Consider the following 26,708-nt stretch of genomic DNA (forward strand, 5'->3'; position numbering starts at 1 on the left):
AGTGACTGCTTTTAGGAACACATCAAAGTAGCCAAGATATTGATAATAAAGACAGTCACTTAATGACAATACCCTCTAAGAATTGCGTCAGGTCTATAAGGAATACACTTGACGCAGCAGATCTCTCTGGAATAACAGTAAGAGTCTGTGTTGGGTTTACATGGCAAGGTTGGGGTGGGGGGGTGCAGGCGTGGCCTCTGTGAGAAGAGACCAGGAGCTGCCCCCATGTCAGACAGAGCCAGTTCCAGCTGGCTGCAAGACGGACCCCACTGCTGGCCAAAGCTGAGCCCATCAGCGACACTGGTGGCACCTCTGTGATAATGTATTTAAGAAAGGGTAAAAAAGCTGCACAGCAGCAGCTGTGAGGGAGGAGTGAGAAAACATGAGAGGAACAGCCCTGCAGGCACCATGGTCAGTGCAGAAGGAGGGAGGAGGTGCTCCAGATGCCGGAGCAGAGATTCCCCTGCAGCCCCTGCTGAAGCCCATGGTGGGGCAAGTTGTCCTCCTGCAGCCCATGGAGGACCACAATGGAGCAGAGATCCACCTGCAGCCCGGGGAGGATCCCGCACCAGAGCAGGGGGAGATGCCCTGAAGGACACTGCAGCCCATGGAGAGCCCACGCTGGAGCAGGCTCCTGGCAGGAGCCGTGGCCTGCGGAGAGGAGCCCACACAGGAGCAGGTTTTCTGGCAAGAACCGTGGCTTGTGGGGGACCCAAGCTGGAGCAGTATGTTCCTGATGAACTGTATCCCATGGAAAGGATCCATACTAGAGCAATTCTCGAGGAACTGCAGCCCATGAGAAGGACCCACGTTGGAAAAATTTGTGAATAACTGTATCCCCTGAGTGGGACCCCAGGCAGGAGTAGGGAAAGAGCATGAGGAGAAGGAGCAGCAGAGATGGTGTTCTGGGCTGACCATAACCCTCATTCCCCATCCCCCTGTGCTGCGCAGGAGCGGCAGGAGGTGGCAGAAAAGTCAGGAAGGAAGGAGCAAAGTTGAGTCTGGGAAGAAAGGGGGTGAAGGGAAGGTGGGTTTAGTTTGGGGTTGTTTTGTCACTATCCTACTATATTTTTAATTAACAATAAATTAATCTTTCTGAAGTCATGTCTGATTTGCCTGTGATAGTAACTGATGAGTGATGTCCCCCTCCTTACCCTTTCATCTTATTTTCCTCCCCTGTCCTGCTGAGGAGGGGGAGTGAGAGCGCAGCTTGCCGGGCACCTGGCAGCCAGCCAGGGTCACCCCACCACAGAGCTCCTTGGTTTGAGGAAAGCAGAAATCTCTCCTAGGCAACTGAAGCTGCAGAGACTTTGCTTTGAAGTAGATGTGCCCATCTGTTCTAGGTCAGTTATAATAGGTTTTCAGTGCATTACACAGTGAAGAATTATAGCCCTGTCTCTTCTCCACCGTATTTGGGGTGGTTTGTACTCTGGAGACTCTGTTGGACTGCATAATAAGGACCTTCACTGAGTTTGGCTTCATAGGCCAGGAGAAAAGTCAGCTCTGTTGTTCTTTTTGCATTAAGAGAAATTCAAAACCTGCTACGAAGTAACATCAATTCAAGAAGACCAGGTACAATGCCCACAGTACAGCTACCTAAACTGCTTTTAATATTAGGGCTAATTTTTAAACCAAAGACCTCTGAGTTAAGCACATAACTCCACAGTGTCAAATTAATTTACTTGATCCCTGTAAGCATCATTCCTGACCTTTTACTGGCATTAAGGAGTGCCGTAAGCCACCCACACCTATGAAAATCCAAACACTTTTTTGCAGTTAAAATGAGGGGAAGAGCCTTACTTTGGGTTCCTGAATCTGGAAACAGTGGCCTGATCTTCTGTTAGTAAAATAATGAACTATGGAGTAATATTTCTGTAAATATTTTTTTTTTGGATCTGACAAGAAATGGCCACAAAATTCTTAAGGTCTTCTGACCCTCAAACTCATGCAGTCTCACAGGGAGTTTATTGTCCCAGGAAACTCTTCCATCACAGACCTTGAATTAATAAAACATACTTTGTTTTTTGGAGGTGATTTCATCGTAGTGGTAAATTGCTTGACATGTTCTACTCATGTTGCTGAAAACAGGCACATTTCTGTTTTGTCTCAGGTCTCTGATACATCATAATTCAGACAGCAAATCAGCCTAATTGTAACCATACATTTGTGCGCAATATGTATATATCTCAAAGTATGTCTGTATTTATGACACATGGGGTGTATACAGACTTTGTTATACACCAAGAACTATGTCAGGAAGTATGCGTGTCCTTTATCTTCCAAAAGATACTTGCTTTATTTTAAAGTCACATTTTTGTTTAAATCACATTCTATAAACCAGTGCAAAATTCCCTAGTTTGGCTCCATAAACAGCATATACTTGTCATTTTGGTATCTCAAGTAGAAGTAGGAAAAGCAGGACAAAGAGAATCTAAGAAACTTAGCAAAGCTGCATTCAAAGCTTTAGTCACCCTTGATTTTAAAACAGGAGTTTCCAGCACTTCCCTTACTCATCAGACAGGAATGCTTGACGGGCTGATTATAACAGAGAGCTAGCTCTTCTGCATTCCTCATACTTTCAGAATGGGAATTCTTGTTGAGTTTGTTTTCATATACCTTTGTTTTGTTTGTAAGGGATGAAGCGAGGAATTTTTTTTTTACTTGAGCTGCTATCCAGCAATTCACACAGACAGCTGTTTTCTGAAAAATGTGAAATGGTACTCTGTGGTTAGTATTACCCATGCAAACCCGTCCAAAAAAGCACCATACGTATATGTACGTATGCTGGAGATACTGACATGCTGCTGTAAATATGGCCCTATCGCATACATGATTACATTTTGCTCTCATGCCAGTAATTCTATTCAACTTATGTCAATGACAATTTATTCTATTTCCCAAAATTAGTAAATTTGCTCTGAAGAGCTTACGATCTTAAGTCAGAATCCAAAAAGAAAGAGAGCAGGACAAGCCAAAATATGGTTACCCATTCTGCATACTTAAACACACACATTCACTCTTGCCAACATAAATCAGAAAAATGTACATCAAGGACAGTAACTTACTAACAACAAAGGTCAGACTCAAGGAGGGCTGGGATACAAAACTGTCTTTGATCTCAGCTCTGAAAGAATTTTGCCATGCTCAAAGTGGCAGGAAAGAAGTGACAAAGATGCAGTACCACAGCAGAGATTCAGTGACTGAAGGACACAACGGTAAGGCCAGAAAACTAGTGCTTGAGATAGGTTACGAAACAAAAAAGTAACCTAATCAGTAACAGTTATAATGAGGGCTCCAAGTGTTTCAAAAACTTTGGGAGAGGGCAACAAAAATGCTCGGAAAGTCAACAAGAATGCTGCTACTCTATTACCCTTCATTCACCCAGCAGAAAGACATTACTTGAGCATAAATACTCATATTGTTCTTGTCATAAAATTTATTATGACAAAATAATTATTTCATAGACAGTATTATCAGGAATTTTAAAAGTAACTTGAACCACCAGGGGTTTTTTGTCTTAAAAAAAAGGATATCCTTAAAATTGTTTAAGGAAACATATCTGCATGTTAGTCCAACTGATGACTGTCTGGAAACAACTCATTAATGAGAAGAAAATTCAGCGGTAAAACAGTAGAAACTGTTCTTCCCAGTACACAGTACTGCTGGTACAGATACGGCCCAGGAAAGGTATTACAAAAGTATTAAACAGAAAAGGGGGCATCTTAGCAAAGCACAGTATACTCAGACAAAAAACAATCTGCCTGGTTACAATCTAGTCACAGTAAAACATCTAAACCATCAAACAGATGTGCAGCACACCAAGTCTTTGTTATCACAACGTTCTAATGTAGAACCTCATTCTTTCCCATAATATTTAGACTTCTGAGTTCAAAAGTAAATTGACCTAGGCAGTTCAAGGTGTCCTGCAAACTAGATAAAAGTGTTTGATTAGTTAATCTCAGAAGAAGCAGCGTTAAACCAGCAATTTAAAACAGATGGATCTACCCGAAACCTCTGTCAAAGGTGCTCTGCATTATATGCAAAGAACAACATGCCTGTAGAAGTATGTAATATTACCTTCTCTGAGAAGCTGTTCACCCCATTATGAAGATGATAAACAGCAGCAATTAAGTTAGCTAATTTGCCCAAGGACACTTGTAGAATTAGTAGCTAAGTAAAACCAAGAACTTTTTATTTTAGGTCAATAAAAAGTCTCCATCTACACATGGGTCGCTAGTATAGAAGGCAGAGTCAGTACCATTTCATGCCACTTTCTGCAGTCCAGTTAAAAAATACAAACAAAATAGGTAAGTGTGTGCAATACAGTGAGAGACAGAAAAAGGAGAAACAAAGAGAGAGAAAAAAGGCTACATGCCTTTACTTTTATTGTAAGTATTTAGGGTTTGCATCATCTTTGGGACATCTCAGACTCTAAATAACAACATTCAGAATGTGCAGTGTCTAGGTGTGCCACTTTCTTTAGGACACAGTTGTTTTCAAAAATTTTTATTCACTGCTTGTAAAGTGACATAATACAATCAATGAACTGTAGACATCTTTATCATATTTGCTCTTTGTGGCTTCCGAGGTCCATTGTCATAAGGGCTTCCCATAACCAGCCATCTGGGATGAAAGCAAAATAACTCGTAGGCATCCTTACCTCCAAGTCCATCTCCAGAATCAACCTCATAGATGCTCTCCCCTTCCATGTTGTCTTTAGGATGCAGCAGAAAGCAAGATCTTCCTCAAGTGATTTACTCAGGCTCCAGAAGGAAGCTGAATCTACCCACTCTGCAGCCAGCAGGTGATATCTTTCAAAGAAAAACATAAAAACAAAGCCATTGATCCACTTCTGCTATACAACAGAGAGGTCATTTAATTTCTCCGTTAAGCCCCCAACTTTTCAGAACTGTGTGTCAGTTAGTTCTACATCCAATATCTCAGCTCCTTGTATCAATACAGTCTTTTCAGTGGGTATCTGAGCTCCTTTTTACTTGTAAATTCAACAGCCATTCACAGTACAAACCACCCATATAAAGAGCTTGCAGCAGCCCGAATTCCAGGACTATATTAATAGAGGGGGGAAGCCTCAGCACAGAGCCATGCTTATTCATATGGCCTGACAGGACTAGGAATGGGCAATATGGAGCAATATACTACCTGTCTACAGGATTAGCTCTTCTCTGGCACGCTGTGGGTACTGTGAAACCAAATTACATTCAGGCTGGAAACAGCAACACAGACTGAAAGCACACAGATTATGTGGGTTTGCTTTCTTAAGGCTACTGTTAGGGTCACTTTAAGTTTAGGTAGAGAGAGCATCTGAAGTCTAGCAATGGACTTGAGTTGCAGATAAGTGTAAAGAAGAAAAGTGTAAAGATGGGTGTGGACAAAAGAACAAACACACCTCTTGGCTTATTTATGAGAAAGATGATAAGGGAGCAAAATCTGTTTTCTCTAAACTGAGCCTGAGCAGCTCGTTGTTTTTCTATTACTCTGCTCCTGTGTAGCTAGTTTTTACCACCTCCTTCTCTTTTTGAATAAAAGAGAAATAACTCTCAATGAATTAAAAAGAACCTACTAATGAGTCAGGAAACATCCACGCATCAGTGCCTTAGAGAGGCAAAAAAAGACAAAAAGCAATCAGAACAGCATGGAGTTACTAGAGTAGTTTTGCAGCAAGGAGCGAACTGTCATGTATCAGATGCTCATGATCCAGACAGCAAAGCAAGGATGAGCTCCACCACTCATCCCCTCGTGTAAGATTTGCAATCCGATTATTTTTAAAACAAAGGAAAACAGGAAACAAAAGCCATCCAAAAAGAGCACAGAGGCTTCTCTCGGCCACAAATTAACTCAGACAGGCCAAGAACATAAAACACAATGAGAGAATGATGATCAAGTACAGGAATGATGTGATATATAAAACATAGTTCAGGTACCACTAGTAACTTAGAGCTAGTCGTGGAGCAATATATTGTCTGTCTCCTTGACAGTTTCAAATGAGCAAATAACAATTAAGTTTTATTTGCAAGTCTGTGGCCTTCTCTTTTGCTTTTCCATGTCATCAGGATTGCATTCAAGTTGTCCCATGCCGGTGCATTTTATTGAGAGTGTGGAAAAGGGAAAAAAGTTCTATATTAACATGAACTACCCTGTATGTTTTGTCCAACTCCCTTCTTCAACTTTCTATCAACAAGAAAGCAATAAATAAATCTGTATTCAGACACCAAGTAAAAGAAAATCAATAGTTCAAGTACTATGTCATTTTGTTGATAAAAAGAGGGCCATACCTAGAAGTTTCACACCAGATGACATCTACTTCTTCAACTTCTTCAAGCATCTCTCTCAGCATCTGCATGTTTTTGTTGATTTTCCGACGGTTGAGCCAGTGTAGGTGTATGCCATGTAACAGAGCATGCATGGCACTGCAAAACACTGAGCAGACTTTCCATGGAGTGAAAAATTGTAGTATAGCCATCTTACACTGCTGATGCCTCTTCTTAAACTCACATTAATGATTCAAGGTGTTCTTCTAAATCAGCATTCATGTTTTTCAGAAGGTATGCTACTGCAATTTGCAAAAGACTGAAGACTGAGAAAGGACCCATGATAACTCTGATTTTTAGTGATGAAGTATCCATTGCAAAAATTTTAGTTTGGTAAAAAAAAAAATCCACGTTTTATTTTAAAAATAGAAAAATACTTACCAAATAAATAACTGGAACACAGCAGTTATAGTATCAAGCTCCAGCTGCATATTCACACCTGAAATATGTATGTTTCAAATGCCAATTTAGGATACTCACAAGAACATTAACTATCTTTCTTGTTTATAAAAGCAAAAGCCATCAAGCAGTGAATATTGGATTCCAATGATCAAAAAAGCTCTACTGTAGATATCACAGGATTTAGTTCTATTTTTACTGGACAACTGGGTCAGATGAGCAAATAACCACAATTTGAGAAAGTCAGCCACAGCCTTTCCAATGAAAGAACTTTTCTTGCAAGTTTCCTTTTGGAAGGTTGTCTTATTCTGCTCAGATATTGTCATTGCCAACCCTGGGTCTTATGACGATTGCTGCAGTCCTCCTGCACAGTAATACAGAAACCGTGTTTGTATAAAGTAAGTGCTGACCAAAGGACATTGTGCAATGTCTAAAAACTAAACATTGCATTTTTATTCAGGCTTTATGTCTACATATCTGGAGGCCTAACATAAATACCTACTTCTGTGTCTGCTTAGACACAGGTGTTACACAACTTAATGTGTTCATCCATCTGTAAACAAAAACATGTCCTTATGAAAAATCCATAAAGTGTCTCATTCTGCCTTATAGTAATGAACTAAATGAAGTCTGCGTGCCTTTATCAAAACCTGTAAGTGCAGAAAGTAGTAAATTTCAAGACATTCAATGCATAAGGGTTGATTACTAAAATCACATAACAGTATTGTGAAATACTAGCATTTCAGTGCAAGGTTACTGAGACGTTAAGTGGAACCAAAATCTTCGTTGCCTAGTTAGAAAATTACTATTATTGTTCTTATGGAAAACTGAGATTAAAAGAAGAGAAACAAAAAAAAACCCTGTTTTTAAATAATTTATTATTTTACATATATTCCTTCTGGAACAAATTAATCGTTCTTTATTCCATGCTTGCTGTCTCTTCCCACTTGGCATCTGTACAAACGTTGCTTTTAATAGCATTCCACTCACGGTTGAACCTGGGGGGGGGGGGGGGCAGCTGGTGGTGGACACAAAGGCCCCTATTGTTCTGTTCCCTGGCTATGAAAACTTTTTAATTAAAAACTGAAAGCAAAATGATGCAGCAGTACTGAAATCTAGAGCCGCCCAAATGTAATCACAGCAATGGGGTAACCACAGAGGTGGAATGCTTAGTGCAGAACTGCTTCACACTTGGCTATGCTGGCTGTGAGTTTATCCCTTCTACTAGGGAGAGAAAAACCTGAAACGTTTAAAAAGTTAGCCTTATCACAAAGGAAAAATTCCACAGCAGAGCAGCAGTGAAGAATGAGGTATGACTAAAACTGTTTTAAAACAGATGGGATGCACCAATGAGTTTGATACTTTTTAGAGTCTTCAAAAACCCACAGTATCAGGACTCCTTTGGTCCCATAGTCTCATTTTTTGGCAGCCTTTGCTTCTTGCTCATCCAAATCCTTTCCCTTGCTCATACTATACAGTAGGTCCCGCTTTCCACCATCATACCAAAGAGTAAAGCCACTTGGGACCAAACCATCATTTGGTGCTGGCATCTGGTCCTTGATGAAACTGCTATCATGAGAAAAAAAAAGCAATGAACACGTTTGCTTAAGTTTTGTAATCTGAAGTCTTTGTCAGTTATTGGGGAAGTTGTTCCTGGTGCTGAGGGAAGAGCACACGGGAGGAGGCTTGGGAAGAGTCTCAGCAAGACCGCTTGTTCACAACTTCTGCCTGAGTGTAGTTTGCGGAACCATCCGTGTCAGAGCAAGGCAGCAGGTGGCGGGAAGATGAAGTCAAGAATACATAACTAGGTTCTACTTGCATGATTTAATTTTTTGTTTTCCTTCAGAGCGGTTAAAGAAGCCTCACTGCTGTTTTAACACATGCCAAGGAGCTATATTCCCGAGGAGATGTGCAGACAGGAGAGCGATTGATGAATTCCTGTTATTAGTTGCCTTCTTCAGAGCAGCGCCTGACCCCAAGCACCGTACAGCGGGGTGCACAGAAGCTGCATACGCTATCCCTGTACTTGCCGTGCAATCCCACAAACTGGAAGTATCCCCAGCCATGGATACAGCGGTGATCTCTGATCTTTTTGACCTGCCTGAGTCTGAGAAAGCCCAATCAAATGTAAATGGCTGTGGTCCCTTGATCTTTCTGAAATGATCTGGTTAGCCCTCTGGCTGCAGATATTGGATTTTGGGGAATCAAACCCCACTAAAGTAACAGAATACTACCACTGGAGCGTACGTACATTATGATAACAACACTTGAAAAAGCACAAATTGTGTCACAAAAATCAAAGTATGGTAAGAATATTTATATTTACGCACTTTAAACCTTCAGGGAACTTTACAAGTTTAATTCTCCAATTAAAGTCAGAAAGATCGTAGAGTTTGCTAAATGTCACATCAAGTGCTGAGATAACAAACATGCCAGAATTAAAATGCAAAGGGAAGACCGCAGTCACCACAGTAGTGGCCTCTGCTAACTCAAAGACCCCAGCAGTCCCAAATACATGTTATGGGTACACTTTTTCAAACAACATTTTTCACAACAGCTTCCCACATAAGCCCAAACTTCTAAGCTGCAGCTAGACAGACCTTCCCCAGATGTACACTGCCAACTCCTGTCCATAAACCTCTGAGGGTCTTTTCAGGTCGTTTATACAAGAGATCGTTCAACTCCCTTCACTTCCCTCCATTCTTTTGTCTCTTTGGAGCACATAGCAGAGGGCACAAATGGCAAGACTGCTTCCCTCTCCGTGCTTACCAGCCTTTTCTGTTCTGTTGGTTGGAAACACCATTTTTAAATGTTTTGCACTGGGTGTCATCAGAGAATGGTTCCATGTGGAGAACATACTGGGCATGAGAATTAGGTGACTGCAGAGACTGACTTTGCAGCTTTTAGGAAAACATCTGATGTCAAGGAGGATCCAAAAGTGGAATAATACCAGATTTCTAGCACTATTATGTCCTTACACCAACCTCACCACAGGAGCAGAATAAAACTGATTGCTAATTCTTCCATCTAGTTCCCCTGTCTTGGGGCAAAGGGGGAAGAAAAGAAAAAATCTGAAAATCTGTACTGCTACATCAATACAGAGGATGCTGATGCCAGATCTACTTCTGAAAAGGTTCTGTTCCTCACAGTTTACCATCAGGTGTATCTACAATGAATTGTCAGTGATATAGCTGTACTAGTCCTGAGCCTCTGCAGGCAGCCAAACTTACACAAGGAGTCCTGCTCAAGAGTTATTTTTGCTTTCTCTTCATTTCCCTCATTTATCATAGGAATTTATTCAAAGTTAATGAAACAGTCCATGATTCTTCATACATATTTAAGTGCTTTGAAATCTACATTTTGGAAATAGGCAGAAATCTTGTATTCAGTCATGCATAACCATGCTTGAGTTAGTCCTGCAGTAATATCCTAACAAGAAGCCTTTCTTACTACTGGAGTTGATAATCATAATTCCTTCCTAACAAGGCTTTCAGTGAGACTGTTTTATTATTCAGAGAAGGTCTGAGTTAATGGATTCACCTCATTTCACCACAAAGCTACATTTTTTTTTGAGACAGCTCCATATGGAAATCTCAGGGAAGGCAAAAGGAAGTTCATTATGGACGTGGGCATTTTAAACACTAACAAAATCCTCAGTTTTCAATACCTCAAAATAAGCTCCAACTCAAGATTTTGCAAAATCAGATCAAGTGCTAACAAAACGGCTTGCTGGGAACAGCCATGAAAGGAGATCCGTGTATTCTGATCCTGCAAAATACAGTTCAGAGAGGGGATAAGAATCAGTACCAACAGATGAATTTCACAAATTCATTTCTCCAAAACATCCATCTGAATTGGAAAGAGGAGTGATTTCTATGTGTCAGGTACTTCATTTCTGCACATATTTTTTTTCTTAACAAATTTTATATTTTCGAATAACTCCACACCTGTTTTACCTGCCAAAGTTTTTTACCGCTCTCATCCCATACACAGCATTTTGCTTTCCAATTGTTATGCTTTACATACATAGTGACCACTGTGAAGAAAGTTATTTCATGCACTAGTGCACAACAAGGTTGGCAATTCAGCCTCTATTTTAGTATAACAGAGTACCACAAGACATTTGACACAGTAGTCTCTTCCTTGTGGGCCAGTGCTGTAAGGTATAGTGCAAACCACAAATTCCCGTCAAGCAAACACAATGCTCAAATTTTCCAACTTGGTTCCTCTGCTAATGGCAGAAACAGTAACTCTGACATGTGCAGGAACAGTAGAGGCCAAGCTAATATTTGTAAAGCCACCTGATGACGTTGATTATGATCTGAAGACATATACTACATATTATGGTTTCTGCTCTAGGCACACTAATTCAGAAACGGAGGGCAGGGACAGGGTATTAAATCAGAAATATTTTCTTTAAAGACATGTCTAAGAAGCCAGTTTCTGTAACTTAAAATTTATTATATAGTTATTAGGAATCTGTGTATTGCAGCAAAGATCTATCAAAGAGTTATACATCTTTGACATTTACACAAATTGATTGCTGCGCACAGTGTAGTTCTATCATTACCACCGCAAAGCACACCTTAAAAAAAAACAAAACAAAACCCCACAACCCACAAAGAACACCTTTAAAAAAAAACCCAAAACACACCTCCTTGATTTTAGTGAATTTTCAGTTTACAGTCTAAATATTCCTTCAGTTTAAGAAGATGATGTGTTTCACATTGGAGACAAAGCTAAAAAAACAGCAGATTTTTCTATTTCTGGTAGGACTGTCTATTTTCAAAGGAGAGAAACTATATTGCATTTTGAAACCCACTTTCTTATTGTAATTAGCAATAACTCTAGGAGTATACAGCAAAATCAAGGAACTAATCAACATATTGATCAAAATATAATTTGCCAAAAACTGTACAGAAAATCTGATTAAAAAAATAAGGGAGACATAGAGTAATAACAAAAAAAAAGAACAAATGAAATTAAAAAATCCCTCAGTATTAGCTTGGTTTTACTTAGAAGCTTGCAGCATAAAAACAATTTGCTTTCCTTAGATTTTAGCTGAAGGCCTAAATTAAGCACGCAATACATACTTAGAGTTTTTTCTCATTTGCTTTAATGTTAATTTTCAAGACAATGTTGAAAAGCTGAATTTATGCTCATCTGTAGTTTTTATAACCAACCAAGAGAAATTTAGTTTGTATGCTAGAGCAACTGTGGAAATCAATTCTTAATCTATGACCTTGCTTACCGCAGCTTGAAGCCTTGCAATAAATAAATGCCTTGAGCCACAAATAAGAAACATTTGGTGCATCAGAGAGACAAATAACACAAATCTATATGTGTATATATAGCATTAGAAAGGTCATATAAAATACAATATTGGCTCTTTTCTTGCTCTAACATAATAATGTTTGAAAGGCAGGACACAGTAATTGGCTGCATTAATACCCAGGTGGTGAACAGTCACGAGTACCTATTTTCTTTTCAAATGACAATGTTCATTCTTTTAGAGGACTTCTGGTAGCCTGCCTGGTTTTTTACTACAGACAATGCTACAATGCTTAGACATACAGAATCTCTGAAAAATATCTATTTTCTTTGTCCTAGAATATGCAGTCTTTCTCTAATCCACGTTTAAGCTTCCTTATGAAATTGTTCAGCGTTTCATCACTAACAGGAAAAAAAAATGCCAGAGCTCATGTGTTAACCTGCACTCAGTCACAACAACCCTTCTTTCTAAGCCAAATCTCTCAAATCCTTACCCTATATGTTATTAGTTATTTCTCACAGGAGTATAAGGTAAAAGAAAAAAGCACCTGTAGTAAGTATCATTATTAATATTTTACAATTGTAATTCACAGAACACTCCTGTAAACAAACCTGTACCTCTTTAAAAAACACACCTTCCGTTCTTGATGTATTTGACTGACTGTAGATTTAAAAATCAAGTAGTACAAAACAGCAGTAGTTCAGCTAGTTTCCCTCTCTTAATTGTCTCCTTCCTGCTACACTGACATTCAAATGTGACTGTGACTGACACCCCTTCTTAGATTACCACAGCATTATTAGTTTGCACAGCAGGTGACCAACGTAACTGATGGGAAGTTTTCCCTTATTTTAATTCTAAATAAAGGATGTAGCCTAATATGAAATGAAAGAACGTGGAGATTCATAATTACCCTTGAATTGGAATTTTACATAGAAACCAAATCAGAAAAAGACGTGCTTTCTTTAAATACAATGAAAGTTTTAGTCAAGCTAGATCATTAGGTCCTTTCTAAAGTCAGATTTTCACAAGATCCTGTAACATGTTGTGATCAGTTCTCCATCAGTGAAAGTTTTGCCATTCATATAAATAGAAAAGACCTAGAACCAAACTGAAACGCCCTTTTCAGTTCTTAATAAAAATCACAGGTCCAGCATCCAAAGGGACATATTTGTGCTCTTGTGGCTTTCAGGCATTAATATCAGGTGCCAACAACTCCCTGTACTGGATGGAGAAAGCCATCGTACCTCCTGGTATGGGACAGAATTTGGAACAATTCTCAGAATACCTGACCGAGCAGTCAGTATAATGGCTAATTGCGTGTACCCAATCTGAAAAGACAACATATGCTTCTCTTATTGTAACATCAACTTCCTTTTTTTTTATATTAGGTGATGCTTTTCACTGAAAGGACATTGATCAGAAGAGCAGCTTAATCCTTTTTTGTTTGCTTTATAGTGTCCGCAGTAACTGCAAACCAGCTACTGAAAGACAGGGGGAAACATTTTGGGTTTACAGTCTGAGGAATATGGGAAAGTATGGTAAAAGAATGAGGTTGAAGGAGCCAGTGATAGGTCATAGTCCATTTAATCTATTTTCAACTACTTTTAACTTCTTCCTTACTGGAAGCCTTTAAATAATAGTAAGTAATAAGCCACTTATTTTGGAACCAGAATTGCCATCTCATTTAGGGAGGGAAGATTAATTAGCAACGAATTATATTGCTCACAAGCATCATGCTTCTTGGGAGTGCCCCGTCTGGGACAGCAGTACTGATAAAACCAAAAATGCCATCAGAGGAAAAGCTAGACTTACACTGAAATTACTTAGCTCATCCTGCTTAGTTCTAACTATGAGCATAGGCATACCCAACTAATGTTCAAAAAACAACTCAGGAGACTTCTGAACTTCTCCAAGTAAGCATCACCTTTTGTCCTCAATGTATGGATTTATTCTAGACTAAGGGTGACTTTTGTGGAAATGATGCCAAGTACATATTAGTCAGAAGTGATGCACTTCCCCACCGTTGCTTGGTGTATTAATTTGGGTTACAGGAAACTACTTCCCCACCAACAAAACAACAAATTTACATTACAAAGTGCAGCTGATTATAACCAATGACCCTTACAAAACAATTTAAGATTCAGTATTTGTAAAACAAAGCAATGTATTCACTGATGGCTTTGTATCAGCATAAATGACTAATTACTCTAATCAGGAAGCTCAAAAGATAACAAACTTGATTTATTGTAAATACAGTGGCTTATAAAAATGACTTGCTCTGCAGTTCAGGACACATTGATTTATGGCTCTATTTGTATTCTCTTATTTTTTATTTTAACATTTAATAATTGGTGAAAAATGAATTAAAAGTAAACCAGAGCAAGACACATTCCCAATACAATTGTATTCAACTCCAGAGCAATGCTCATACATTATCTATATTCTACTATTTCACTAATAGTAGAGATACAAAACTATTTTCAAAAGCATGCAGAGCGTAAAAGATTCATTTGGCCAAGATTACAGAAGGAGTGAATGTTCTTGCCTTTCTCATACATGACTGTTCATTATTTAGTGATACCTGACATCTGTTGCTGAGACCAGGTGAACACAGTTCAAATCCGGTTTAGGAATTTTTAGGAATAATTGAGAGTGTCATAAAAAAAACTCTGAAGATAAATTAGGAATCAGTTATGGCATAGGGTCCCATCAGAGAGAGAACTGAATCTGCTTCGAGTCTGGTAGTGAACAAGCAAGTATCTTAATACCTTTGCCGCAAAGCCACTTTGGAAAGCACTTTTCTCTCTCCTGACCCTGCACCACCAGCCCTTTACCTCACCTAAGGGTGTTTACGGACAGACAGAGCACTTACTAAGACACGTCAGGTCCTCGTGACAAGGCTTATAGCTTTATTGCACTACGTTCAAACTATGCAATACAGTTACAGATTTTTACAGTACATATCTTTTAAATAAACACAAAAACCATCCATGTCTAATCTACTTACACTAAAATCAAATTGTTTAGCATGCTCTCATCCACCTGAAGTCCTTTAAGTTTGTCCAAACGAGATGACTGCTATGGATTCCCTTTTTCTGCATATTTATGTTGCAGATTTTTGAAGAACCCTCAGGTGCGTTTCTATATGTTTTGCTGCATGGGCGAAGGGAGAACCAGCACACCAGACAGCAGAAGAAACATTTTTCACAGTTCACTGGCAAAGTTCTCTAGCTTATCTTAAGATTTTGGGGTAATCGCTGGGGCCCCAGGGTGTCCAAGGAGACTGTCACACAACTGCGTGAGTATGAGTACAATTGCTCAGTCAGTTACTATAGTGGTAATGATTATTGTTGCATCGGTATATACAGAAAACAGTGATTAAGTGCAATGTGAGAATATTTTCAATGTGAAGAATGTTTTCATAGACAGGAAGATCTGCTCGATCCAACTTCAACTCTGAGCTCAGCTAAAACAAACTATTCCTCAGGGCATTGCAACAAGCGGATTATCATCAAATAAAGACACTTGGCAGCCAGCTTCGTATTACAGCTGCTTCTTGTGCTGACCAGCGCAGTCACCGTGACCTCATGTTCCCCCTGTTTTACTGTATCCTCACGTTGTCTCTTGTCTCATACTTAACACTAACATTCCTCTGGGCAGAAACCACCTCCTCCTTGTGTGTTTACAGAACCAGCTGTGCCTAGTGACTCTTAGTGTGTAAATAACGGTGTAAATAACAAGATACAAAGCTGATCATGATTATGGCAGAGTCGAACAACACACTCAATTAAATCTCTGCATTAACAAAGTCAATGGAAATTTTTATTCCTGAAGCTAGGGTTTTTCCTGTTGTATTGTCATGGTTGATATCATCTTAGTACAACTCCTCTTTCACATAACCCCCTTTTTTTTAGTCACCCATCGATTCTGACACCCTGCAGTTATTACCACAACCACAAAAAACAGAAGTAAGAGTAGTATTTTCACCAGCACTTTTGTCAAATATTCTCTTGCTACCAAGCATTTCTTCCAAGCCTGGTGGCATGCAGAGAAAGTCCCAAAATTCAGATTACTGTAGTTTGGAAGATATCCATCAGCAGATTACTAAAAGTCATCTGCTTTGGCCCATGAGGGCCACACATGGGATCTACCTCTGCTATATTCTATAACCACTCACTGATGACCAGACACCAAACCCCACTTCTGCATAGCTGCAGAAAACCAGCATGCTACTATAGTAATAAGAAAAGAGATTAGAAGGTATGGGATGCTTACCAATATAACACAGGCTTCTAAGACATTTAATCAGACTCAGACAGCTCGGATAGCTCTCTGACAGCCTGTGAGAAATTTGGGAGATCTTTAAAAGTCTTTGAAATCCCATGTTGTGCTACCACTCATGGATGTCTGAAACTGCATACATAATTTTGAAGGACTGCTGGTTGTTTATTTTCTTTGTTGGATTTTTAACTCACATGACTCGTTTCATACTTAAATCCTTTTCAAATAAAGGTGCCCTCATTCTATGAAGTAAACCGTGTGGAATTCTGCTTTTTTTTAATTCACAGTATTAGAGGTCAGGCAGAGGCAAGTGTTCAGGGGAGGATTTGTAACAAACCAAAAAAGAATGAGAAATACAAATTCAAACAGAATCTGACATAAAAAGAGGAATTCTCATCCACAAAATGAAAATTCCACTATTTTACACAAAACGAAACCATTACTTATTAAATAGATATTCATTGGTTAAATCCGGGTTACATACAGAACTGTAATGGCAGTGAGTAGTGCTACAGAGAAGCATTTACTGGATTCATGAAAATTATTCCAACCTGCAAAACTCTTTTAATTAAGTTTACCTTTCAAAAGGAGTATTTATTCTGAACATAAATTTTATGTTAAAGGTTAAATTTTCAAAGGTACCTCTGTTGTTTCAGAGAAGCATTAAGACTGGAAGCTCACTCTTCCAGGTATTTATTTTGTAACAATCATTTAATTTCAGATTTTGTTACGTTTGACAACTCTCATGGGGAGCTAAACACTCTCCTCTGCAGCTACTGTGATTACTGAGAGGAAAATATGAAATAACTTTGCAAATGATACATCCAATTTCACTGGCAGCCTGGAAAAGGCTGTGGATGTCATCTACCTGGGCTTCAGCAAAGCCTTTGACACAGTCTCCCACAGCATTCTCCTTGGGAAGCTGGCAGCTCATGGCTTGGACAGGCATACTCTTCGCTGGGTAAAAAACTGGTTGGGTGGCTGAGCCCAGAGAGTAGTGGTGAATGGAGTTAAGTCCAGTTGGCAGCCGGTCACGAGCGGTGTTCCCCAGGGCTCTGTTTTGGGGCCAGCCTTGTTTAATATCTTTATCAATGATCTGGATGAGGGGATTGAGTGCACCCTCAGTAAGTTTGCAGATGACACCAAGTTGGGTGGGAGTGTTGATCTGCTGGAGGGTAGGATGGCCCTGCGGAGGGATCTGGACAGGCTGGACCGATGGGCCAAGGCCAACTGTATGAGATTCAACAAGGCCAAGTGCCAGGTCCTGCACTTCGGTCACAACAACCCCATGCAACGCTACAGGCTTGGGGAAGAGTGGCTGGAAAGCTGCCTGGCCGAAAAGGACCTGGGGGTGTTGGTCGACAGCTGGCTGAACTTGAGCCAGCAGTGTGCCCAGGTGGCCAAGGCAGCCGACAGCATCCTGGCTTGTATCAGGAATGGTGTGGCCAGCAGGAGCAAGGAGGTGATTGTCCCCCTGTACTCGGCACTGGTGAGGCCACACCTGGAATACTGTGTCCAGTTTTGGGCCCCTCAATACAAGAAAGACATTGAGGTGCTGGAGCGTGTCCAGAGAAGGGCAACAAGGCTGGTGAAGGGTCTGGAGCACAGGCCTTATGAGGAGCGGCTGAGGGAACTGGGGTTGTTTAGTCTGGAGAAGAGGAGGCTGAGGGGAGACCTTATCGTTCTCTACAACTACCTGAAAGGAAGTTGTAGCGAGGTGGGGGTTGGGCTCTTCTCCCAAGTAGCTAGCGATAGGACAAGAGGAAATGGGCTCAAGCTGCGCCAGGGGAGATTTAGATTGGATATTAGGAAAAATTTCTTCACGGAAAGGGTAGTCAAGCACTGGAACAGGCTGCCCAGAGAGGTGGTGGAGTCACCATTCCTGGAAGTGTTCAAAAAATGGGTAGACGTGACACTTGGGGACATGGTTTAGTGGGCATGGTGGTGTTGAGTTGATGATTGGACTGATGATCTTAGAGGTTCTTTCCAATCTTAATGATTCCTAGTTTTTACTTTCATTATAAATAATCCAGCCACCAAGCCAGGAAACATGAAATTGCTACTCTACCCTTAATTGGTTTAGTGGTGGACTTGGTAGTGTTAGGTTAATGGTTGGACTGGATGATCTTAAAGGTCTTTTCCAACCTAAATGATTCTATGATTCTGCTGAGCTCAGCAAGGAGGAACGGCTGCCCAATGTCTTTACCCGTGCAGTCACTCCTAGAGGCTATTCTGACTTGCACTTGCTGGCAAAAGTCCCTAACGGACCATCTGCCAGCAAGAACAGTGGGGGAAAAAGAAAAGTCTTTCATGTGCACACTCAGATACTGCCAAGTCCTTCCCATTTCCCAAAACCTTCAAATAGTAGAAGCTACCACAAGCCAGATTTAAGACTTTAGTATGCCAACTTTACCTGCTGTGGATTCTTCAAGATAGAAACACTTCACCAGAAGAGACAAAGAGAGTCCCCATAAAAACAGGAAGAGGAGAAAACTGAACAGACAAAAGAATTTGTCTTTTATATTCAGGTTATGGTTATGGTCAGAGAACCATGGTCAACATTACGAAGCACTGCAGGTTAACTATACCGAAAAGATATGTCTATGAAAGGCTTGTTGGGAAGGTGGGGGGAGAAGCATCAAATGTACACAACAGATGTGTGCACACTAAGCTCACATCTTCAAAATTGCTGCTACAGATCTATTTATTCAACTTATTACTACAGAAACCCATAACAATCCTAAAGCATTCACAACAGGAGACACATGGCAGAGCAGCCTACATTTCAATAATAGAACCTGCTGTTTCCCTCAATCAGATCTGAAATAGGCAGATGAAAGAGAAAACATTTAAAATTAAATACAAGATCCTATTCTAATTTGAAGAAAGGGAGGGAAAAAGCATATATTGCAAATACATATATATCTCTCTATGTATCTTTTACATATATATACATATATTGCAAAGTTAGAGCTTCGTTAGCTTAGCCTGTCCTGTTATGTGTACCCATTCTCACCCTCACAATTTTGTTTTTCTGTGAAATGCACCCTTGAAGGCATCAGCTTGTATAGAAGGGCAACAGCTGTTCTTTTCTGGGTCAGAGCAGATGCAGTACATACCGCCAGAGCTGTCTGTATACGACGCCTTCTCAAGAATACTCCTAAGGCTTTCTTTTTCCTTCTTCTTTTGCTATTTTTACTGAAAGCATGGCTGTGCATGCTCCTGGCATGATTAGGATTTTCTGCCTCTATGTCACTGGCCAAGGAGTAAGGTGATCCTAAATGAGTGCACCCTACAGTTTTACTATTACAGTCTCATCTTCCTCCCCCTTCCTAGCATTCACCTCTGTCTCCATCCCACTATTCATCACATATTTTTAAGTGACATCTAACATTTAGATTATACTCGGTCTTAGACACAGCCCATGCAAATCTTCACTTAGCTGAAATTAGTAATACTGACTTCAGTGAAATGTTTGGTTTCACACCACAATGCTCTCTGTCTTCTAGCACAGCGCTGGATCTTGTAAAAAAGTGAGCAACAACAGTGTTTCTTCCCTATCACTAATTGTTTCAGTTTAGATTTTAGGTTTACTTGGCTCATGGTAAGAAAGAAAAACACATACTTTGCTGTCCAGATGAAGCACAGCATAACTGCTCACACGCTCTGGGCAAACGATGCAAAACAAGATCTCCTGTTCCACAACAAAAATTCCAACCTAAACTGTAAACCCCAGTTAGGTGAGAAATAGGGTGCTTGCTGCTTCTGGCACTGTTTATAGAACTTTCCAGTATGGGAGAGGTTTGGCTTTGTTTTACAGTGGCTTGGTGTTTGTTGATACCAATCACTCCTTCACTCCCATTTCCATGCAGTTCTACAGCTAGCTGCCTGAAACGGCAGTTCAGCTTCTTTTGCACTTTGCTAGTACAAAACTGATGCTGGAAACAGAGAAGACTTTTTCTGTATCTAACATTAAAACAGTAACCTTTTATTCATTCATGTCCTGTTCCTGTGAAAACAAGTCAATGGCTGGGGTCAATGCGTGGAACAGATCTCTACAACACAGCCTCATCTATGAGCAGAATTTTAGCACACAGACCCTATATAACCAAGCTAACGGTTACGACAAACAAAATAGTATAAATATTAAGGAAGAAAAATACCGTCATAAGGGAAGTACTAGAAAATAATGATCCCTATCAGTGTGAAACCAGAAGCACCATGGATTGAAAAATTTTATTACTTGCAAGCAAGCACAACTCAATTTGTCTTGCAGCTTCTTTTACCTTGTGTCCCTCAGAAGTGTTCAGCTGAAAGCCAGCATGAGACCTGCTCTGAACTTGTGTCAGATTCCTCTACGAGCTGCAAGAACACACACGCTTGCACCACCTACAACAACTGAGATTCCAAACAAGAAATCCCTATACATTTACTATGAGATTCAAGGGTAGAGGTACCAAGTTCACAGTGCACTTGGCACAGCCAGTGTCGGCTGTATAACTGGGACAGGTCAAGTACACTGGCCAAAGCATCATTTCTCTTCCACCAAGCATTTAGCTTAGAGGACATTTGATGGGGAGGTGGGTGGAGAAAAAAGGGGGGAAACAAAAAAAGAAAGCAGCAGCAGCAGCATTAATCTAGCAGCAGCCTCTGCACAGGGCCCCCAAAGGTATTCCAGTGTCCTCTGCCCCATCAGGGATAGCACAAGCCACCAGCCACTGGGCAGGACTGAGGCAGGAGGCGGCCTGGAATCAACTTCTTCCAAACAGACCTTCAAACTATTTCCAGCCATTCCGAACTGGACAGCCAAGCCTCAATTTAAAACAAACAAACAAAAAAACCCCAACCCAGCCCCTGCCCCCCAAGCCCCAAAAGCCACAGCCAAAGAAACCTCTTTACAATTAAACTTTCCTTTCCACTTACATGGATTCTTCTGAACGTTTTTTCATAGTTCTGGAGGTTGAAGAATCCTACAAAATTAAATCGAGCTAGCACTGAGATTCCTTCCTCACAAAATTACAGTGTTGGTGTAAACACTACTAATAAAAATATCTTGCAGTTTTCAAAAAAAAACCAACTGTTACCCAGAATAAATGTTTTCATTTTGAATTTACCTCTGCTGTTCCTGTCCTTGAGAACAAACAGGACCTTGTTCTCCCAACCTGGTCACAAACTGCCAGAATACACTGTATCATTCTCTCCTACTTAATTAGCAAATTTTTTTTTTTCTTTTGACAAACCACAGAGCAGTGTAAACGTCACTACGTCCTTCAGCACTCCACACGCATATCCACAGATAGGATCTGGTAGACAGTGTTACAGCAAACCATCTAAATTCCAGCCATCTTTGCCCTAAGATTCCAGCTAACATCTCAAATTTTTTTCGCCTGGAAGTTCAGACCAATTTCCTTGGAATTTCATCAGTGTTTTTTTTATTACAGATAAATTTTTATCAGTCCCTTAATTTTTATTAAAGTGCTTATAAGATGCGTCTGTGCTTTAAAAAAAATTGCCTTTTTTTTTACATATTTAAAAAAATTTCCTAATTTGCCGCATCTCCCTAGAAGAGCCTAAAGTATTTGATCAAGCAAAAGAAAATCTACAAAAGTCCACAGCTTCCTGGCACAACAGCCATTAAAGTGCAGAACAAATTCTCTGTCAATGCCAAAAGTAGAGTAGATAAGCCTAAGAAAGAAACTGCAAACAGTATGTAAGAGCAAACAAACCTCCCCTTTGCCCCAGAAAATCTCACAATTCTAGGGTCTCAGCATTTATTCTGTTAACTTTGAATTTGCTGCACCTGCACACTAAAGCAGAAAAAACTCTACTGAAAATTTAGATTCCATCAACCTCAACACTTTTGAGCTGTTAGGTCTCACTAGTCTTCCTAGGAATAGAAGAATGACAAAACCAAAAACACTTTACATGGGGTTTCGGGGCTGATCTAATAGTTTGACTTTTATGGAAACTCAACTCGTATTGGTGAGTTAGGTTTTTACGGAATGCAGAGGATGACAGGTAACCTGTATTGTATTTGTGATGCTGATAATCAGAAGGCATTCTCATAAGGTCACTGAAAGAGTTCCATTCTGCACCACCTTTTCATTTTTGTCTGCATACCTCATCCTGTGTTTGCTGTATTTTGTCTGTTAAACTGTTTTCAATGTCCGAGCTCAGATACTCTGCTACAAGATAGAAGGTGACACTCTCAAAAGCAATTTCAATGGGCCTCAATTTCCCAGGCACTGAAAAGAAAATAATTAAACGGGTGAAATTGTTACTGTGGGATTTGGTGGACTATTTGCTTGTTTGTTCCTTGCACAGAGACTGCTGTAAGTACATATTTCCTTATTATCTGCATTACAGGAGTATCCGAAGTCTCAGGCAGGATTGGGTTTCTGTGCGCAAAGAGAAAAATGCATTTCCAGCCCTGTAAGGGTTCACAGCATTGACAATGGTCCTGCAATGAGTTCCATGTGTGCCAACACTTGAACCTTTACAGATGCCATAGTAACGCTGCAGATTACTAGGAACTAAATAAATACATAAGCAAACATTTTTCATATAAACTGTTATATAGCTGCTGATGGATAATGATATCCTCATCACTAATGAACTTGGCTGGACTAAAACTGCCAACCTAGAGATGACTGGAGGGTAAAAACGTACCCTTTCCCAAAACCTTTAGAGACAGGTAACAAATTCCTTCCCATGATCACAATAATACTAAATGGTAACATGTTACAAGCCTATGATTACTACCTGGTATATCTATGAAATCAGTTGCACAGCCTGGTATCTGAGCGGTGAGTTTTCATTTCTGATAGCTTTGGTACTTTAGTCTCCCTTTTACTTACAGACGCCAGTGACATAAAGTTTCGATTAGAAGGAATTTCCTTCTGCTGCATCTCAGTCATTTATTTTTAGAAATCCAGTGCTGACACATGAAACATTTCTAAGTGCATCAAATAAACGCTTCCTTTTGAACAATCTAACATTACACAGTTCCTTCCACATCATCACATGCGCCTGACATACCCCACCCTAGCTCCAAACCTGCTAGGGAAACAGTTTTCAAGAGATACCTCCAGCAGATTGGGAACAAGCAAAGTCCCTTCTGGATCACTTACATATAAATACAGATCTCTCTTATCTTCACAGATAGAAAGACAAAAAAGAAACAAATAATATTGTAGCATGGGGGTTTCCCAGCTGTGACCATGCACAGTCCACACATTATTCAACGTGAACCTAGAGAGTTGCTTATTTCTTGTTTGCAAGCTCTGCCTCTGACGCTTGACCCAAAATTCTGGATTTGTCCCTTAAACTCTGCTGTTATCTAGTGGTTGGTGAGAAAAATGAGTTTGTGAATTGAGCCTGAAGCCTCAAACCAACTCGGTGTAATTCAGGAAAGATATTTATATACCCTCTCGGAGGACTGGTTTAACTTTCCTCTGCTCCCAGTCCTTGGCCATAACCAGCGAGACTATACAATCACTAGGACATAACTAGAGGGAAAGAAAGGGTGATAAAACAGAAGCTCTTAAGACAGGGATCTATAACTGTGAACCTAATGCTGAAGCCTTTTCTCATGTGACCAGTCATAGTGGAATCAATAGAGTTACTTATACAAGTTAGGACTCCAGGATCAAGGTTATCAGGATTATCCTGCTCTGGGAAGCTCTGGGTAATACCTTGTTTTACAAGTATGCTCCTTTAGATCACCATTATTCAATGTAAATATGTAGAAAAATCAGACTCTGTATTAATTAGAATTCACAGAAAGCATATGCAGAGACAGAAAGATGAATGCAATACAAATAAAATACAGTGTGAAGAAAATGGTATCTTTGACAATTCTTTTGCGTTTGTACTGACAACGATTTAACTGTTTTTTTGTACTTGAATTTAAAATAAAGTCTATTATAAAAAAGGTTTAATTGTGATAAGGTGTATAATTATCTTCAAAGGTTTATGTGGCACAGAGGTAGGTTTGAGCTGAAATTCTAGATTCAGGTCACACAGGTGTGTGGGAGGCCGACTCTGGACCTCTCTACAGCTTTGTTAACGACAGTAAGAAGTTAGCAATCTGCACTGCATTCCAAAAAGCTGAAAAATCAAATCCACATGATTTATGGGCACCATACAAACATTAAGTAAGGTGACTTATTAGCAAATATACCTAATATTACACTACTTAATGCCATGCATTGTCATGACAAGGATCTTCAAACTGTTCTTCACTTAAAATGAATTTATGGATCGGTCCCAGATTACTTCCCAACAGGACTTTATCACTCATTGTAGTTATGAACCAAATCCTCTATCCCTTCCTACCCTGACAAAAAAGAAGTCAGGAACTGTTTCAGCTGTATACGAAATGCATACTATTCTGATTCATATCCTTGAAAGTAAAAAAGGCAACAAATCACTTCAGGAAGTCTATACTGATTAGGAAAATTAACTCTTCTTACTCTAGATCTTGTGGAAACAGTCAGGAATAATGCTAAATTCATCCGATTATTGAATTGTACTACATTCTGTTGTTATCATACCTGTTTACAAACAGCCATAGAAGCAGAGTTAAACAGACTTATGGGCCTTAACTACAAATTACAATCAAGTCATTGCGAATCCTTCACACAGCATCTGAAGCTACAAAAGTAATTCACCATGACCTAACAGCCTTGCTAAGCCTTTGTTTCCATTTTCTCAATTGTATTTTTGTATTTAAGAGATGTAAATTTGGCTGAAAACTGAATACTCCTTGCAGTATTTGAAGTATGTAGTACTTCAATAAATCTAGGAATGTATATGAGAATTCATTTGCCAAACTTGTGAGCACCCATTATTTTTGTTCTGAAAACTCACATCAGTCATATTAATTCCTCTCACACAATTTATCACATATCTTCTGGTTTAAGTGACAACTATCTATTGTAACCGCAATACATACCCATTACTTTCATATAGCGTAGGATGTTGCATGTCTAACTTTAGATAGGCAGATTTCATTAATTGTAAAATAATCTAAAAAAGAACATTAGTTTACCAGCTTAATTGGTGTTAATATCTAAATTACATAGTAATTATGAAAAGAGAAAATGTTAAGATAGGGCTTTACAACAGAAACCTAATAGTTCATTTAGATACTGGAAACCAACATTCACTTTCTTATCAATTTTTGGTGCATTTCAAAGCATGCCTCCTGGTCTAGTGCTCTAAAGCTCCTCTTGCACACATGGCTGCCACCAGTAACTGCTTTTCTGTATCACATTTACAACCAGACTGCATTCCGTTATTCGCATGCTACTTTGTGGACACGTACATAAAGCATTGACAAAGTCTCTGAAAACAAAACAGTGCAAAAAGAAAAAAATGCAAAGGTGCCATCCAACCACAAAGAAATACCAAAATGTGACAGCAGTCAAGCAGAATAACACAACCTCAATGAATCCAGCCCACGCTGCTTTACGGTACATAAAGTGATTATCTGTTAAAGACTGGTGGTTCATTCAAGACAAGGGGGCAGTCTCCATCCAACAGCCTGTCCCACAAGAACCTCTGCCTGGCAGCAATAACTCCACGGACAGAGACTCCTCCACCCACTCACCTCCAGAAGTGACCTCTTCAGAACTGGGTTGAGGAACATTGGCAGGACAATGTGGGGAAGCTTGCATTGCTGCTGCCCTTGCTATACCTGTCCTGTGGAGAAATAGAGGACTTAATTTCTAGGGCTGTCAGTCAGCACCTTCCACATTACAAGTGAAGGAAAAAGAAATTAATTTGACAATGCCTGCTTCAAGCGAGTACATTTTGGGGTGTGGTGAAGAACCCCCATTTTCTACTGAAGCATTTGGGTTACTTTCACATCTTCTGTGGAGCTCCATTTGTCTGCCTGGCCAGCAAGCTGGATTCTTTGGTTCATGAGTTGTGATGATGCTCTTGCCAGTTACCTATATAGCAAGCAGGGATATGGCCATTGAGAATCAACTTAACTAGACAGCCTAAACAAAATAAATAAGGAAATCATGTTTAAATTACTCTCTCAACTCTGACGTGAACAAGTACTTGTCATTGGGTGACTCTCTCCCTTCTACCTCCCTTTCAAAATGGCAAGTTTCTTAGCCTGCTCTTTGCACATTTCCTTTACAGAAACCATTACCATATGAATTACCTAACAGAGAAGCAGTTATTTTGCTTCTCCTCTCCCACCCATTCCGTAGAGGCATTTTGTTTTACTTCCACATTAATCCAAATAGGGTTACCACAAGAATTGATCCTAACAAAGACAACTTCCAAAGGAAAAAAGGAAACCTTCCACTGTCCTCACAGTTTCCAGCTAGGACGACAGTTTTCAGCCACCAGTTTTTAGTATGACATATAAAATTGATTTGTATATACCAAAGTGCAGTCCATTAGAGAGA

The 26,708-nt window shown here is 39.8% G+C and overlaps 1 protein-coding gene across 4 annotated transcripts in view; it reads right to left on the reverse strand.

Annotated features, from left to right (window-relative positions):
- PPP2R2C (protein phosphatase 2 regulatory subunit Bgamma) overlaps positions 1-26,708 on the reverse strand; it is a 202,075-nt gene that overhangs the window by 94,773 nt on the left and 80,594 nt on the right. Inside the window, exons 1-2 of one of the 4 annotated variants that reach the window (XM_075708967.1) lie at positions 26,095-26,171; positions 25,895-25,986 (exon numbers count right to left, since the gene is read on the reverse strand). The exons of 2 other annotated variants lie outside the window; for them this stretch is intronic. In XM_075708967.1, coding sequence (XP_075565082.1) covers positions 25,895-25,986; positions 26,095-26,171 — 169 coding nt within the window. Of the gene's footprint in view, positions 1-25,894; positions 25,987-26,094; positions 26,172-26,708 lie in introns of those variants that run through there. One more of the 4 variants, XM_075708968.1, reaches the window with a different exon arrangement.

This window comes from Pelecanus crispus, chromosome 4 (assembly GCF_030463565.1).
Source record: "Pelecanus crispus isolate bPelCri1 chromosome 4, bPelCri1.pri, whole genome shotgun sequence".
NCBI lineage: Eukaryota > Metazoa > Chordata > Aves > Pelecaniformes > Pelecanidae > Pelecanus > Pelecanus crispus.